The sequence below is a fragment of the Staurois parvus genome, unplaced genomic scaffold (genome assembly GCF_062004578.1).
Source record: "Staurois parvus isolate SC_StPar_1 unplaced genomic scaffold, SC_StPar_1.0 ptg001041l, whole genome shotgun sequence".
Taxonomy (NCBI): Eukaryota; Metazoa; Chordata; class Amphibia; order Anura; family Ranidae; genus Staurois; species Staurois parvus.
This window is the reverse complement of record NW_028318837.1, coordinates 432005-450849: the sequence shown is the minus strand read 5'-3', so window position 1 is coordinate 450849 and position 18845 is coordinate 432005. Positions and strand designations below refer to the sequence as shown.

The window sequence follows — 18845 nt, the reverse complement described above, 5'->3', positions numbered from 1 at the left end:
TTCTCCTAATCCTCTTCATTCCTCACACCCCTTTCCTTCTCTCCCCTTCCCCTCCGTTCCTTTCCCTTCTCCCTTCCCTTCACTTTCTCTCTTCCCTTCTCTTCTCTCTTCAACTACCTTTCCTTTTTCTTTCCTTTCTTCTAACCTTCCTTCTCTTCTCCCCCCTTCTCTTCACTTCCCCTCCCTTCTCCTCCCTCATTCCCCTCACCTCCCTTCCTTTCTCCCCCTTCCCTTCGCCTCCATTACCTTCTTCCCTCCTTTCCCTTCACTCCACTTCCTTCCCCTTCCTCCTCTCCCCCTATTACCTCTCTGCTCCTCACCTCCCTTCCCTTCTCCACCCTTCCCCTCTCTCCCCCCCCAACTCACTTCTCTTCATTCCTCACCCCCCTTTCCTTCTCTCCCCTTCCCCTCCCCTCCTTTCCCTTCTCCTCCCTTCCCTTCTCTTCCTATCTTCCCTTCTCTTCCCTCTCTTTCCTTTTCTTTTCCTCCCTTCTCCTCCCTCATTCCCCTCACCTCCCTTCCCACGCCCCACCTCCCTTTCTTCATCTTCTCCTCACCTCCCTCCCATTCTCCCCTCACCTCCCTTCCCACGCCCCACCTCCCTTTCTTAGTCTTCCCCTCACCTCCCTTCCCTTCATTTCCCTTCTCTTCACCGCCCTCCCTTCTCTCCCCCACCCCCCTCATCTCCTTTCCATTCACCTCCCTCCCCTTCTCCCCTTACCTCCCTCCCTTCTCTCCACCCCTCCTCTTCCCCCTTCACTTCCCCGTTTATTATTGCGGAGAGGTGTGCTGAGGTTTACCACCGTTAGCATCTCCAACATCAAATTATTCATTTTTATTGTGGGTTTTGCAAAGGTCTTTTGTACTTTAGTTGGTGACTTTTTTGTATGACGAGCGCAATGCAAAAACAGCCTGCAATGCGTTTTAGGAGGTCTTTGGGAGCAAGTAAAAAAAAGAACAAACATTAGCGCACAGAGGAATTAAAATACGCCTCTCCTTGCTGCTCCATGGGAACTGAATAGTAAGTTCCTTTAGAGTGCAACTCCAAGTTACTTAAAGCCCAACTCTGGGCAAAAAAAAAAACTTTCCCTTGCAGTAGAGCTGTGCCTGCCCTGCAAGGAATAACTGCTCATTGATGTCTAGGGGGTTGGAGAAGCACAATATAGTTCCCTAATCTGCCGATCTGCCTAGCACAAGACCCATCCCTGCAACTTCTGTCCCCCCTCCCTTTCCCCATGGTCTAGTGGTCTTGTGCAGTGGACTGTTCCTGACATCAACAAGCCCAGAGACTGCTCTGGAGCATGTCAGGAACAGTCCACCTCTGGATTGCAGAGGGGGAGGCACTGTTTGCCGCTGGAGCGGAGGATCGGGTGAGTATAAGCTTTATGTTCTCCCCTGGAAAAAAGAGCAGTTAGCACATGCAATGAGGTCACAGCCCCCTGCATGGGAAATCTTTTGTTCTCTCGAAGTTGGGCTTCAATTATCTTCATCAAATCACATCTGTCATATTTGGTGGAGTTGTCCGAGGATACAGGATTACTGGAAGGAAATAGCTTATTATATTCAAGAGATTTGAATATCCAGGGAGACCCTCTGAAATGCTTATTCTATTCCTCTGAGCCTAATGTAGGAACAGGCATGAATAAAATATTATATCTAATTAGCACAGCAAGAGGTTTAATACCGAAGTTCTGGTTAGTAGCAGAGCTTCCCAAGATGGCGGATTGGATAGATAGGGTGGAAGGTATTTTTAGTATGGAAGAACTGAGATGTGTAGATGAGGATAAGATAGGATCATTCAACAAAATGTGGAATGTTTGGAGGCAATTTAAAAATTCTGAAATTTATGCTTAATTAATTAGAGCAAAAGAGGTAGCCTAAGATGTTATAGGAAGTTAGATGAATAAAAAAGACGGGAAAGGATATAGATAGAGAAGATTGGGATGTTTGGGGGGGTGGGGAGGGGGGAAGGGGTGGGTTAATTGGAAGTGTTTATTAATACAGGAAAATTAGAAAAGTATATGCTGTATGAGAAAATGTTTTAACGATGTTTGTATAATTACTAAATAAAAAGATGAAAACAAAATCACATCTGTCACTTTCCCGGCAATGAAGGTTTATCAATACATTCTTTCAGATCTAGCCATTTATTTATACGCTGTTAACAATTTATTATTGTACATAAATCTGTTTCTTTTTATATAACCAATGTACTACCACCTTGTGAATATCAGGGTGGTGGACACTTATTTATTGCAGCACTGTGTATAGACAGCACGGCAGACATCATCTTTGGGTTGTCACTGCTTCTGTTATTGGTAGTGAATTGAGCTGTCCTTGGACGCTCAGTTCACAAACACTCCGCACAGAGCCGATCTGAGCGGCTCTGTACCATGTGATTGCTGTGATGACCGATCCTGGCGATGAGCAAAGTAAACATTATTGTGTTTACAGTGGTAAGCCCTCCTCTTCCTTGTGAAGTGTACATACATCCCTTCTCCTCCTCCCTCTGTGTATGACCTGTACATGCACCCCTCCTCCTCCTCCTCCTCCTCCCTCTGTGTATGACCTGTACATACATCCCTTCTCCTCCTCCTCCCTCTGTGCATGACCTGTACATACACCCCTCCTCCTCCTCCTCACTCTGTGTATGACCTGTACATACACCCCTCCTCCTCCTCCTCACTCTGTGTATGACCTGTACATACACCCCTCCTCCTCCTCCTCACTCTGTGTATGACCTGTACATACACCCCTCCTCCTCCTCCTATGCATGACCTGTACATACATCCCTTCTCCTCCTCCTCCCTCTGTGTATGACCTGTACATACATCCCTTCTCCTCCTCCTCCTCCCTCTGTGTATGATCTGTACATACACCCCTTCTCCTCCTCCTCCTCCTATGCATGACCTGTACATACACCCCTTCTCCTCCTCCTATGCATAACCTGTACATACACCCCTTCACCCTCCTTTTTTTTGGGGGGGGGGGGGTTTCAGGTTGGCTGTATGGGTCCCCATGGTTTCTAACAGCAGCCTTGCCCATGGGGGTACAGGTGCATGGCCCCAAATGCAGACACTATGCATGCTGGGTCATGCACCCACACAGATGTCACATTGAGATGTCACATTTTTTTTTGGGGGGGGGGGGCTGTTTGGTTGGCTGTATGGGGCCCCGTGGTTTCTAAGAGCAACCCTGTCCATGGGGGTGTAGGTGCATGGTCCCAAATGCAGACACTATGCATGCTGGGTCATGCGCCCACACAGATGTCACATTCAGAGCAGTGGCTGTGACCATGCAGCCGCTGCATCCCAATTGGAATTAATGGGACAGCCTGCACGGGGATGCACCGAACACCCATGTGATAGAGACCTAAGAATCGGTAATGTGTGATATATTCAAATTTTGTTCTTGGATTTAATACCACTTTAAGATCTCGGCTAATACCTAATCTATTTGAAGGAAATATTGTTACAATGTAGTGATATTCTTTCATAAATTGCGATTGCCTGAAAAGTTACAATTGTAGCGTGATATATGTGGTGATATTTGGCTGAATAAAGAACAACAAAAACATTTTTTTTCGTTCTCAAAAAATTTAGTGGAAGCCACAAGTGACCCAACTAATGAGCAGAACCCGGCCTCATATTCATGTTATGGTGACCGAGAGAGAAGACGGGAAATGCCAGGGATATAATAAAGTCTCCATGTTGAGTAATGTCTTTAATTACAGGGACTCCCCCATCTCCTGTGCTTGCACATACAGCGAAGGTCAATATGTCCTCCATACAAATAGGAGAACATTTTAAAGCTCTGCCAGCTTCCTCCTCCTCTGTCATCCATTATTTATTCATTCAGATATTTAACCACTTCAGTACTGGACACTTTCACCCCCTTCCCGCCCAGGCCAATTTTCAGCTTTCAGCGCTGTCACACTTTGAATGACAATTACTCAGTCATGCAACACTGTACCCAAATCAGTTTTTAAATGCAGATAGAACTTTTTCCTTTTGGTGCTATTTAATCACCACTGGGTTTATTATTTTTTTGCTATATAAAATGAAAAAATACTGAAAATTAAAATAAATAAATAAATAAAATAATGTTCTTAGGTTTTTTTTTTTCCTTTTTAAAATTTTTTAATCTTTTCCCACCAGAGCAGTACAGTGTCACAAAATGACTCGTGTGGCAGGGATCAGAGACACTAACTGGTAACAGTATGTAGAAAAAGAAATTACAATTTTTTAAACTTTTTTTTTTTGCATAAAAAAAATTATATATATATATATTATTATTATTATTATTATTATACAGTATTTATAAAGCTCCAATAGTTCGCTCAGCGCTGTACATTACAAAGGGGGACAGAACATGTGACAGAACAATATCAATACAATGCAAAACATGAGGGGATCGAGGGCCCTGCTCTTTCGAGCTTACAATCTAAGAGGGAGGGGATGGTGGCACAGGAGGAGATAGCTGTGGGGGATGGGGTGGTAGGAAGAGAGGAGGAGGTCGGCAAGTTAGCAGGGGGTGGGGTAGGCTTCCCTGAAGAGATGGGTTTTCAGGGTGCTCCTAAAGGAGAGGAGAGTAGGTGATAATCTGATGGGTTGGGGCAGGGAGTTCCAGAGGATGGGTGACACCCTGGAGAAGTCCTGGAGGCGGGCATGGGAGGAGGAGACCAGGGAACTAGAGAGAAGGAGGTCTTGTGAGGAGCGGAGTGTGCGTGTTGGGCGGTACTTGGATATTAGGTCAGTGATCTAGTTCGGGGCAGTATGGTGGACAGCTTTGTACGTCAGTGTTAGGATTTTGAATTTGATCCGTTGCACAATCGGAAACCAGTGGAGGGATTGGCAGAGGGGGGTGGCGGAGATGGAGCGGTTGGTATGGTGGATGAGTCTGGCAGCCGTATTCAAGATCGACTGAAGCGGGGATAGCCAGCGGCGAGGCAGGCCAAATATATATATATAAAAACATATATATATATATATATAATTATTATTATTATACAGGATTTATATAGCACCAAGTTTGCTCAGCACTAGCGGTATATATATATATATATATATATATATATATATATATATTCTGTCACCCGAGCAGTACAGTGTCACCATAGTGACACTGTACTGCTCTGGGGAAGTGATCAGGATTTTTATTACAGCGATAGTCAGTAAGCCTGCCTAAAGTCTTCATTCATGGACTTACAAATTTACTACTGTGATTAGTCTCAGCTATCACAATGTATAGGGCCGCTATGATTGGCCCTGGTACCATGTGATCGCTGTGACCAATCACAGAGTTGACAATGACAGCATTGTTTACTACTAGAACTGTGATCGCTGCGCTTGGTCACAGTGATCACATGGTACCAGAGCCGTGCGCAGCAGCCCGTTCCTTCAATCTGTATTCTGCTGTATCTGGTGGACAGTGAGAGGATGTCATATGACGCCCACCCAGGATAATAGAGCTCCTGTCTGGCTGTAATATTACAATAGGCGTGGTTAAATAGAACCCAAGATTTACACAGCATTTTACATTTACATCAGCCCCTGCCCTCAGGAGCTTACAATCTAAGGTCCCTCTCTACATACATACACATACTAGGAACAGTTTAGATAGGAGGCAATTAACTTTCCATCTTGTCACTGGAGTGTGGGAAACCCACACAAACTCAGGGATAACATAAAACTCCATGCAGATAATGCACTGGCTGGGATTTAAACCAAGACCCCAGTGCTGCAAGGCAGAAGTGCTAACCACTTAGTCACTGTGCTGCTACAGTCCTACAGAGCGTATCTGTATCTGGCAATCAATAGCCCAACCTAAATCAATCCAAGGTTAATGCAAGCCTGATGGAGAATTTCAACTGTAATCTGTCATTGTAAGAGTTCAAGTATGTATTACTCACTTATGATAAGTAATGTGTCTGTATGACACTTACATGTAGTTATTACATCTCATAGAGATCACAATACTTCCCCTGACAATGCCTTCATCTGCTTGTCTCTCCAGAATGATGGCATCATCTTTGTTCAGGCATCATCCAGGGTCACCATCTACTTCCAGAAATAATATGCTGGCTAACTGACAATGCCTGTGCAGTTCTTGGCAGTATTCACAAATGTCTGACACAGATCAGCCCCCTGCTGCAACCTCTCAGCTTGTGACCTGCTACAAACTTACAGTGTGGAAAGCCGATAGCTAGAGGAGACTGAGGAAATGCTTACTCCTGCCTGCAGCAGACTGATGACATCATCTCTGCCTAGGCCAAGTCGCTAAGTGCAGCTTGAGGGTGGTTTTTAATGATAAAAAGTGGAGGAGATTTCTGAACATTGATACTGTTACTGTATAATGTGACATGTCAGGAGTTTATTCATGCAGACTTGTAAAGTTACTGACAGGTCCACTTTAAAGCTTTGCTTTTTATGGGGAAAAAAATCAAAATACAAGTTTCCTGTACACCCTCATTGTCATACTTTTCCTCTAAATCCAATGTACACATGTCACTGCAGTGCCTACTTACACCAGCCGATGGCGATATATCTGAGCAGCATTCTCCTCTCAGACAGAAGCACGGTGACGATGGTGGTGTAGAGGTAGATGCCTTCCACCAGCAGCCAGAAATAATTGGCACCAACAAAGTAATGCAGAGATATGTACACCACCCTACAGGAGGATGTTGCCTAAAAACAATAATGGGAGTTAAAAGAACATTCCTGTTGCTGACAAGAAAATCCCACATTCCAGTTGACTAAAAGTCATCATGTTATATTTTATTATTATTTCTGTCTATTCTTTGAGCTGAATTGAAATAGAGACACACCCCAGTAGTTTGTGTCCCTGCCCCTCCCCCTCCCACGATTGTGAGATTTCCTGCAGTAGTTTGTGTCTCTGCCCCTCCCACGATGGTGAGATTTCCTGCAGTAGTTTGTGTCTCTGCCCCTCCCACAATTATGAATTTCCTGCAGTAGCTTGTGTCTCTGCCCCTCCCACAATGGGGAGATTTCCTGCAGTAGTTGGTGTCTCTGCCCCTCCCACAATGGGGAGATTTTCTGCAGTAGTTTGTGTCTCTGCCCCTCCCACAATGGTGAGATTTCCCCCAGTAGTTTGTGTCTCTGCCCCTCCCACAATGGTGAATTTCCCCCAGTAGTTTGTGTCTCTGCCCCTCCCACAATGATGAGATGTCTGCCAGTAGTTTGTGTCTCTGCCCCTCCCACAATGATGAGATGTCTGCCAGTAGTTTGTGTCTCTGCCCCTCCCACAATGGTGAGATTTCCCCCAGTAGTTTGTGTCTCTGTCCCTCCCACAATGGTGAGATTTCCCCCAGTAGTTTGTGTCTCTGCCCCTCCCACAATGGTGAGATTTCCTGCAGTAGTTGGTGTCTCTGCCCCTCCCACAATGGTGAGATTTCCTTCAGTAGTTTGTGTCTCTGCCCCTCCCACAATGGGGAGATTTCCTGCAGTAGTTTGTGTCTCTGCCCCTCCCACAATGGGGAGATTTCCTGCAATAGTTTGTGTCTCTGCTCCTCCCACAATAATGAGATTTCCCCCAGTAGTTTGTGTCTCTGCCCCTCCCACAATGGTGAGATTTCCCGCAGTAGTTTGTGTCTCTGCCCCTCCCACAATGGTGAGATTTCCCGCAGTAGTTTGTGTCTCTGCCCCTCCCACAATGGGAAGATTTCCTGCAGTAGTTTGTGTCTCTGCCCCTCCCACAATGGTGAGATTTCCCGCAGTAGTTTGTGTCTCTGCCCCTCCCACAATGGTAAGATTTCCTGCAGTAGTTTGTGTCTCTGCCCCTCCCACAATGGTGAGATTTCCTGCAGTAGTTTGTGTCTCTGCCCCTCCCACAATGGGGAGATTTCGCCCAAGGTAGTTGATTCTACTTATTATTTCACATTATGCAGTCGGGATAAAGTGGAAGCCCCCTTTAACGTGGAATATCTTTAGCAGGCACAGAGATCGCACCGCACACCAGGCAGGAGTCACACTCACATTTAATCTGGACCTCCAGCCGTCCTCGTCGGTGGGACTCGGCACCGTATGGCTGGTGTTCTCCACGATGTCTTTTACCAGAACCGCCATCGCTCGCATAATGAACGAGGCGAAGAGGTTGATGTGGATGTAATTTCTCATGCAGTGAAGCTTCCTGGAAAAGAGCAGAAATGTGTTCATGATAAAAAGATCGTCCCATCCTATGAATGTCGGCGATCGGCAGAGAGACGCACTGATAGATCGCATTTATGACAACGTTCATAGTGGAGGTCTGGAGGTGCAAAGATGGACTGGAGGTCACATTCATTATCTGCTTGTTCCGGTTTGTTCTCCGTACAGACTTGTGAAGTATCACTGCGCTCAGTAGGAAACATTCACATCTTGCTTGTTCAAATGTCAGATCAGCTGAAGATTCTCCCTGCTCCCCCTCCCAGCAGTGACGCAGCATCTCAGCTCCCCCTCCTATTAGTAACTTAGCAGCTTAGCGCCCCATACTCCCCCCCCCCCAGCAGTGACTCCATTCCCCCTCCCAGCAGTGACGCAGCATCTCAGCTCCCCCTCCTATCAGTAACTTAGCAGCTTAGCGCCCCATACTCCCCCCCCCCCAGCAGTGACTCCATTCCCCCTCCCAGCAGTGACTCCATTCCCCCTCCCAGCAGTGACTCCATTCTCCCTTCCAGCAGTGACTTCATTCCCCCTCCCAGCAGTGACTCCATTCCCCCCCCCAGCAGTGACTCCATCCCCCCCCCCCAGCAGTGACTCCATTCCCCTCCCAGCAGTGACTCCATCCCCCCCCCAGCAGTGACTCCATTCCCCTCCCAGAAGTGACTCCATTCCCCCCCTCAGCAGTGACTCCATTCTCCCTCCCAGCAGTGACTCCATACCCCCTCCCAGCAGTGACTCCATTCCCCCCCCCCCCCCCAGCAGTGACTCCATTCTCCCTCCCAGCATTGACTCCATTCTCCCTCCCAGCATTGACTCCACCCCCCCCCCCCCAGTAGTGACTCCATTCCCCTCCCAGCAGTGACTCCATTCACCCTCCCAGCAGTGACTCCATTCACCCTCCCAGCAGTGATTCCATTCACCCTCCCAGCAGTGACTCCATTCTCCCTGCCAGCAGTGACTCCATTCCCCTTCCGGCAGTGGCACCATTCTACCTCCTGGCAATGACTCCCAGGTCCATGGCTTCTTTTAAAGTTTTCTTTTTACTGAATATTTAATATTTTTGATTTTGAGAATGATTTGCTCCACAGTGCCTACAGCTACAGAGGTCAATAAGGTCGTGTTTTAACGTTTTCTTTTTACTGATCATTAAGATTTGTAATTTTAGGAATGATTTTCTTCACAGTGCCTACAGTTACAAAAATCAATCAGGGGCTTGTTTTAAAGTTTTCTTTTTAACACTTGTTAAGATTTGTGATTTTTGAGGAGTTGCTCCAAAGTGCCTACAGTTACAGAGGTCATTGTGAACCAGGGGCGGACTGACCATTCGAGCACTCGGGCAATGCTCGAGGGCTCGGGGTCAGTAGGGGGCCCCATAAAATGCCCCTGGTACCTTTTATAGGCTTTTTTGGGTGTGTTTTGAGTGTGGGCAAGGACACAGGGCCCCCATGATCGCCAATTGCCTGGGGGTCCCATGAGTTGTCAGTCCGCCCCTGTTGTGAACTTGTTTTTTTTACTGCTTATTAATATTTGTGACTTTGAGGATGATTTTCTCTACAGTGCCTACAGCTACAAAGGCTTTTTTTTATTTTCTTTTTTACAACTTATTAAGATTTGTGATTTTGAGAATGAGTTGCTCCAAAGTGCCTAAAAGTTTTCTTTTTACTGCTTATTAAGATTTGTAATTTTGAGGATGATTTGCTCCACAGAGCCTACAGCTACAAACGTCCATAAGGGCTTGTTTTAAAGTTTTCTTTTTACCACTTATTAAGATTTGTGACTTTGAGAATGATTTGCTCCACAGTGCCTACAGCTACAGAAGTCAATAAGAGCTTGTTTTAAAGTTTCATTTTTACTGCTTATTCAGAATATGTAAATCTTTGACTATCCATAGCTCAGCCACAATTCCACTTGAAGTATTGTACAAGGGAGACTGACTGTGTCTGCATCAGACCCCATGCTCGCTGGTACAAGGTGGATTCCGGGTGATTTATCCAGGTGGAAATAGCATCTGGCAGATAATTAGAGTAAATTAATGTTCTCACAGTTCACACAGCAATTAGTATTCTGCAGGGTTGATCTCTCATTTCAGAATAATATCGGCCTCCACTATGGGGCCACATTTACAGTGACGCCTGGGAGGTGAGAAGAAGATGATATAAAGTTCTACCTCTGGCTGTAGGATATACTGACCTGAAGGCAAGGAGGATGCAGAGCGCCACCACCAGGGTCCCCAGGGAAATGGAATAGCCAACCGTGTAACATATTCGCAGTAACAGCATCAGCGCAGTTTCCTTGTACTGATCAGAGAAACAACCGACCAATTAAAACACATCCACATTTCTTATTACATTTACAATGATTTTTACATGCAACTTGTATCAGAAGATGGAGATTTGCATTTGCATTAGAGGGACTTCTACGTCGTTGATGTAGCATCTATCGCCCCTTAGCTGGGAGTGAGCACCTTACACATTCATTACCCACAGTCAGAATGAGATTGTCCAATGAAACTAGAGGTCAGTTATTTTCATGTATATGTTGCTGAGTAATCTGCAGTGGAAAATCAGCAGTTTTCATATTTTAATCTCTGAGATCCCCGAATGCAATTACCATTGTATCATAAAATTGATTTGCATGCTCTGTTGGAAGCAGAAACGCATTTATGTAAAGAATGAACTGCTGCAGGTCAAAGTGCTTTTAGTTTGGTAGCAGGTTCTCATTGCAGCCGACGAGCACAACGCAATTGATTTCTGCTGCCACATAACCCAATCTCTATACAGACAGATTCCTTCATTTAAACATTCATAAACAGCCGGCTGAGATCCTGCAGGTCGTAATGGATGTTTCCATATTTGCGGAGATGTGGGAACATTCTGTACCTGGGATTTAACTGATGTAATGTAAACTCTGCTAAGACAACTAGCAGATCACATACATGGCGAGGAGGATCGGAATTCCACGCAAAAGATTACCGATGACATTCCACACTTCCTAAAAGGGTCATGCGTCATTTTTTTTGCAATGCAACCTACTTCTGTCGCAAGGGTGCATTGGGGTGCCATTCAGAATGGTAGTGAATTGCACCAATGCGTAGAATGCACATTACTGTGCGCTGCGGTAAACTCAACGCTGTGCGTGTATTGCCCCAGTGCCATAGAGTGAATGGGCCCTAAATAATGACATGTGGGGCCAATACTCTGTTGTGTTGTGGGCATTACTGCAACATGCGGCAGTGCTTTTAACTTTGAATGGCATCACCGAGCGCAAAGGCCTTGTAGCCCTCCAGACACATATAATAAGATGCAAAGGAATAGTCTAATCAAAGATAAAGTAACAAAAACAGCTGTTGCTGCTAATTTCAGATTCAATCCAGAGATGTCCACATCCACCCCTCTGTCCAAGTATACCACGTCCACCGCCACCCTTCTGTCCAAGTATACCACATCCACAGCCACCCCTCTGTCCAAGTATACCACGTCCACAGCCACCCCTCTGTCCAAGTATACCACGTCCACCGCCACCCTTCTGTCCAAGTATACCACGTCCACCGCCACCCCTCTGTCCAAGTATACCACATCCACCGCCACCCCTCTGTCCAAGTATACCACGTCCACCGCCACCCCTCTGTCCAAGTATACCACGTCCACCGCCACCCCTCTGTCCAAGTATACCACGTCCACCACCACCCCTCTGTCCAAGTATACCACGTCCACCACCACCCCTCTGTCCAAGTATACCACGTCCACCACCACCCCTCTGTCCAAGTATACCACGTCCACCACCACCCCTCTGTCCAAGTATACCACGTCCACCGCCACCCCTCTGTCCAAGTATACCACGTCCACCGCCACCCCTCTGTCCAAGTATACCACCTCCACCGCCACCCCTCTGTCCAAGTATACCACGTCCACCGCCACCACTCTGTCCAAGTATACCACGTCCACCGCCACCCCTCTGTCCATGTATACCACATCCACAGACACCCCTCTGTCCAAGTATACCACGTCAACCGCCACCCTTCTGTCCAAGTATAGCACGTCCACAGCCACCCCTCTGTCCAAGTATACCACATCCACCGCCACCCCTCTGTCCAAGTATACCACGTCCACCGCCACCCCTCTGTCCAAGTATACCACGTCCACCGCCACCCCTCTGTCCAAGTATACCATGTCCACCGCCACCCCTCTGTCCAAGTATACCACGTCCACCGCCACCCCTCTATCCAAGTATACCACGTCCACAGCCACCCCTCTGTCCAAGTATACCACATCCACCGCCACCCCTCTGTCCAAGTATACCACGTCCACCGCCACCCTTCTGTCCAAGTATAGCACGTCCACAGCCACCCCTCTGTCCAAGTATACCACATCCACCGCCACCCCTCTGTCCAAGTATACCACGTCCACCGCCACCCCTCTGTCCAAGTATACCACGTCCACATCCACCCCTCTGTCCAAGTATACCACGTCCACCGCCACCCCTCTGTCCAAGTATACCACGTCCACCGCCACCACTCTGTCCAAGTATACCACGTCCACCGCCACCCCTCTGTCCAAGTATACCACGTCCACAGCCACCCCTCTGTCCAAGTATACCACGTCCACCGCCACCCCTCTGTCCATGTATACCACATCCACAGCCACCCCTCTGTCCAAGTATACCATGTCCACCGCCACCCTTCTGTCCAAGTATAGCACGTCCACAGCCACCCCTCTGTCCAAGTATACCACATCCACCACCACCCCTCTGTCCAAGTATACCACGTCCACCGCCACCCCTCTGTCCAAGTATACCACGTCCACATCCACCCCTCTGTCAAAGTATACCACGTCCACCGCCACCCCTCTGTCCAAGTATACCATGTCCACCGCCACCCCTCTGTCCAAGTATACCACCTCCACCGCCACCCCTCTGTCCAAGTATACCACGTCCACCGCCACCCCTCTGTCCAAGTATACCACGTCCACCGCCACCCCTCTGTCCATGTATACCACATCCACAGCCACCCCTCTGTCCAAGTCTACCACGTCCACAGCCACCCCTCTGTCCAAGTATACCACGTCCACCGCCACCCCTCTGTCCAAGTATACCACATCCACCACCACCCCTCTGTCCAAGGTTTTGCTCACCTCCTCATAAAAAGAAATCAGATTTGTTTGACAACTTCTGTCTGTTATGAATCCATGCTGTTTGTTACTTAAAATATCTTTTTCCAGCAAGAACTCATCTATGTGGTCTTTTATTAAACTCTCCAGTATCTTCCCAACTATAGAAGTTACACTAACAGGTGTATAATAACTTGGTAAAGATTTTGACCCCTTTTTAAATATCGGCCCCACATTGGCCTTACACCAATCCAGTGGTACTATGCCAGTCATTAAAGAGTCCCTAAAAATGAGAAACAATGGCTTTGAAATGACAGAGCTCAATTCTTTAAGGCCCCGTGGGTGTATGCCATCTGGTCCAGGGGCTTTATTCACCTTTATTCTGTCTAAATATTTCTGGATCATATCAGTTGTGAGCCAATGTGGATCATCTGGAGCTGTGTCAGTACCACCCCCCATTATGGACAAGAGCCCCCCCATGCTCCATTGTATGCACAGAGCTGAAGAAGGGATTTCATACCTTTGCCTTCTCTTTGTCCCCAGTCACCCCCTCTAGATGATTCTGTAAAGGGCCTACATGCTCGGACCGGATATATTATGATGTGTTAATGATTTTTTATATCTGCCCGGAGTTCAGCTTCAGCATTTATTATAGTAATAATAAATGTTTTATTTTGTCATTAGACCAATAACATTACAGTGGGTGGGAAATCCTGCCCAATATTCCTCCACATTCCCATTGGAGCCCACATCCAGGGGCCCAGCCTACGCTCTATTCTGCAGCGTGGGGGTCCCTTGCCTGCCAATGATTGATGGTCCTGATGAACTGATCTGCTCATTCCGCTTATATTAATACTGACAATGATTTTGTAGTTTGGTGTCTGGTATGTCGCCTGCGGTGTCCGTGGCGTGGTCTGTGCTGTGCTGGGGTTTGGACATATAACACGTCTACAGCTTGGAGTAATCCCAGGATTAAGGCAAAAGAGAAACATGTCAGACTCACCGGTATGGAGTTAATTTTTGCAGAACATTCCGTGACATCGCGCCAAACCTCGGATCTGTTCTCATCCCACTGCCAAGTCCCATTGTCGGTGCAGAGCCTGTATGCGTAGCCAGTGCTCCCTGCAACAAAGCACGCAGACATAGATGAGTCGCATGTACCTTGCCCCCAGAACTATTGTACCCCGCTAATGTGACAGCAGAAAACCGGGACATCAAAGTGGACCTGTCATCAGATATAAACTTCCAATTTTAGTGCCGCGTTTCATTGTAAAACTTCCGATATCTATTACCTCTCTCAGTGATCACAGTACTCCCCCGACAATGTCTTCATCTGATTTTCCCTTCAGAAGCATGGTGCCATCTTTGTTCAGGCATCAACCACGGTCACCATGTACTTCCCGGACTATGATCCTGATGCCTGTGTAATTCTAGGCTGAGTTCACAGATGTCACAAATCAGCCCTTGCTGTAGACTCTCCACTATGCAAAGTTTCATTGTACAGCCTTATCACGGGAGGGGGGGGGGGACTGAGGAAATACTTTCTCCTGCCTGCAGCAGACTGATGACATCATCTTAGCCTAGGCATATCTCAGCCTAGGCCTAGTCACTGACATGAGCCCAAGGATAGGTTTTAATGATAAAAGGGCAGATGGATTCCTGCAACTCCCTCCTCATTGGCTTACCTTTACATAGGCTATCCCCCCTCCAGTCCATCGTGAATACTGCTGACAGGCTCATCCACCTCACTAACCATTCAGTGTCCTCCATCCCTCTCTGCCAATCTCTCCACTGACTTCCACTCAGTGTCCTCCACCCCTCTCTGCCAATCTCTCCACTGGCCTCCACCCCTCTCTGCCAATCTCTCCACTGGCCTCCACCCCTCTCTGCCAATCCCTCCACTGGCCTCCACTCAGTGTCCTCCACCCCTCTCTGCCAATCCCTCCACTGGCTTCCACTCAGTGTCCTCCACCCCTCTCTGCCAATCCCTCCACTGGCTTCCACTCAGTGTCCTCCACCCCTCTCTGCCAATCTCTCCACTGGCTTCCATTCAGTGTCCTCCACCCCTCTCTGCCAGTCCCTCCACTGGCTTCCATTCAGTGTCCTCCACCCCTCTCTGCCAATCCCTCCACTGGCCTCCACTTAGTGTCCTCCATCCCTCTCTGCCAATCTCTCCACTGACCTCCATTCAGTGTCCTCCACCCCTCTCTGCCAATCCCTCCACTGGCTTCCACTCAGTGTCCTCCACCCCTCTCTGCCAATCCCTGCACTGACCTCCATTCAGTGTCCTCCACCCCTCTCTGCCAATTCCTCCACTGACCTCCATTCAGTGTCCTCCACCCCTCTCTGCCAATTCCTCCACTGACCTCCATTCAGTGTCCTCCACCCCTCTCTGCCAATCCCTCCACTGGCCTCCACTTAGTGTCCTCCATCCCTCTCTGCCAATCCCTCCACTGACCTCCATTCAGTGTCCTCCACCCTCTCTCCCAATCCGTCCACTGGCTTCCATTCAGTGTCCTCCACCCCTCTCTGCCAATCCCTCCACTGGCCTCCACTTAGTGTCCTCCATCCCTCTCTGCCAATCCCTCCACTGACCTCCATTCAGTGTCCTCCACCCTCTCTGCCAATCCCTCCACTGGCTTCCACTCAGTGTCCTCCACCCCTCTCTGCCAATCCCTGCACTGACCTCCATTCAGTGTCCTCCACCCCTCTCTGCCAATCCCTCCACTGACCTCCATTCAGTGTCCACCATCCCCTCTCTGCCAATCCCTCCACTGGCTCAATGAATAAAATTCAAAAAACTAACAACAACTTACAAAGCCATCCACAACTCTGCCCCAACTACATCACCAACCTGGTCTCAAAATATCAACCAAACCACTCTCTTTGATCCTCCCAAGACCTTCTGCTCTCTAGCTCCCGTGTAACCTCCAGGACTTCTCCCGAGCTTCTCCCATCCTATGGAACTCTCTACCCCAACCTCTCCGGCTGTCTCCTAATCTATCCACCTTTAGATGATCTATGACCTTTCTCTTTCAAGAAGTCTATCCTGCTTCTACCTAGTAAACCGCCATTTATTTCCTCCATCAGCTCATCCCCCCCACAACTATTACCTTTTGTATCACTCAACCCTTCCTCCTAGATTGTAAGCTCCCAGGATCAGGCCCCTCTGTTTCTTCTTGTACCAAATTGTATTGTAACTGTAATGTCTACCTTCATTTTGTAAAGCGCTGTGCAAACTGTTGCCGCTATATAAATCCTGTATAATAATAATAATAAATAATAATAATACAATGCTACATAAATCACCTGCCCTTACTCAAGATGGCCACTGCCAGGAATGCCAGGGGGTGTTTTTCAAAATGATTTCTCAGCAAAATATAGCATGGAGATATGGATGGATGGGGGAGTTTGCTTTGAATAATAACAATGAATGAAAATGCATCTTTGATTTGTGGTGCGCAGATGTAGTGCTGTCCCACTTTAATGAACGTTCTGGACTTTTACCCCAATTATCAGAGGCTCTGCCCACCTGCCAGGACCTTTACAAATGGATCTTATCTTCCATTAATGGTAATGCAGCAGAAGAAGTGAGACTCTTCCTTGGCTTCATAATGGCTATATGGGACAGTCAGCAAGAGGCGCACCGTGCCTGTACTCTGCTGCCTCTAGTGGCGGATATGACATATTAAAGCAGACTGGCGAGGCATGGAGACCCCAGGAACAGAAAGTCTTCTCGCCGTCCCTCATGTCGCATTATCTGACCAGTTTATTATTTCGGTTTATTAGAACAGAAAACAAGATGTTTTCTGATTGGTCACTCTTTGCCCCATGAAATGCATCTGTGAGATCTCCATCTGCTGACAGACGAATATTCTGATGTCTCCATCCAAGAGCGACCAAGGAATCCATCATTGTGACATGTACTGATATCATAGCTATTTGTCTGCCGGAAGAAATGATCCCGACACCGGCCTCCCTATTATGTATAACGAGCCGATCCATATATAGATTTCCTCATTTACACTGATTGGGAATCAAATGTGACCCCATCCTGGTGTCACCCTATCACCGCTGACTGCCAGGGAGCAACATGTCCTTCGAGTGTGTAATATGACTGGAGAGCAGTGATGTCACTCCTGTATAATATATCTTATATATGGAGAGCGGTGATGTCACTCCTGTATAATAGATCTTATATATGGAGAGCGGTGATGTCACTCCTGTATAATAGATCTTATATCTGGAGAGCGGTGATGTCACTCCTGTATAATATATCTAATATCTGGAGAGCGGTGATGTCACTCCTGTATAATATATCTTATATCTGGAGAGCGGTGATGTCACTCCCGTATAATATATCTTATATCCGGAGAGCGGTGATGTCACTCCCGTATAATATAACTTCTATCCGGAGAGCGGTGATGTCACTCCCGTATAATATATCTTATATCTGGAGAGCGGTGATGTCACTCCTGTATAATATATCTTATATCTGGAGAGCGGTGATGTCACTCCTGTATAATATATCTTATATCTGGAGAGCGGTGATGTCACTCCTGTATAATATATCTTATATCTGGAGAGCGGTGATGTCACTCCCGTATAATATATCTTATATCTGGAGAGCGGTGATGTCACTCCCGTGTAATATATCTTATATCTGGAGAGCGGTGATGTCACTCCCGTGTAATATATCTTATATCTGGAGAGCGGTGATGTCACTCCCGTGTAATATATCTTATATCAGGAGAGCGGTGATGTCACTCCCGTATAATATAACTTATATCTGGAGAGCGGTGATGTCAGTCCTGTGTAATATATCTTATATCTGGAGAGCGGTGATGTCACTCCTGTATAATATATCTTATATCTGGAGAGCGGTGATGTCACTCCCGTATAATATATCTTATATCTGGAGAGCGGTGATGTCACTCCCGTGTAATATATCTTATATCTGGAGAGCGGTGATGTCACTCTTGTGTAATATATCTTATATCTGGAGAGCGGTGATGTCACTCCCGTATAATGTATCTTATATCTGGAGAGCGGTGATGTCACTCCCGTGTAATATAACTTATATCTGGAGAGCGGTGATGTCACTCCCGTATAATATATCTTATATATGGAGAGCGGTGATGTCACTCCTGTATAATATAATTTATATCTGGAGAGCGGTGATGTCACTCCCGTATAATATAATTTATATCTGGAGAGCGGTGATGTCACTCCCGTATAATATATCTTATATCTGGAGAGCGGTGATGTCACTCCTGTATAATATATCTTATATCTGGAGAGCGGTGATGTCACTCCCGTATGATATATCTTATATCTGGAGAGCGGTGATGTCACTCCCGTATATCTTATATCTGGAGAGCGGTGATGTCACTCCCGTATGATATATCTTATATCTGGAGAGCGGTGATGTCACTCCCGTATAATATATCTTATATCTGGAGAGCGGTGATGTCACTCCTGTATAATATATCTTATATCTGGAGAGCGGTGATGTCACTCCCGTATAATATATCTTATATCTGGAGAGCGGTGATGTCACTCCCGTATAATATAACTTATA

At 47.0% G+C, this 18845-nt stretch overlaps 1 protein-coding gene across 1 annotated transcript in view; it reads right to left on the bottom strand.

The window, feature by feature from the left end:
- Window positions 1-18845, bottom strand: part of GLP2R (glucagon like peptide 2 receptor) — a 122390-nt gene that overhangs the window by 27852 nt on the left and 75693 nt on the right. Inside the window, exons 4-7 of the mRNA XM_089657912.1 lie at window positions 14268-14386; window positions 10350-10456; window positions 7995-8148; window positions 6527-6686 (exon numbers count right to left, since the gene is read on the bottom strand). Coding sequence (XP_089514038.1) covers window positions 6527-6686; window positions 7995-8148; window positions 10350-10456; window positions 14268-14386 — 540 coding nt within the window. The remainder of the gene's footprint in view (window positions 1-6526; window positions 6687-7994; window positions 8149-10349; window positions 10457-14267; window positions 14387-18845) is intronic.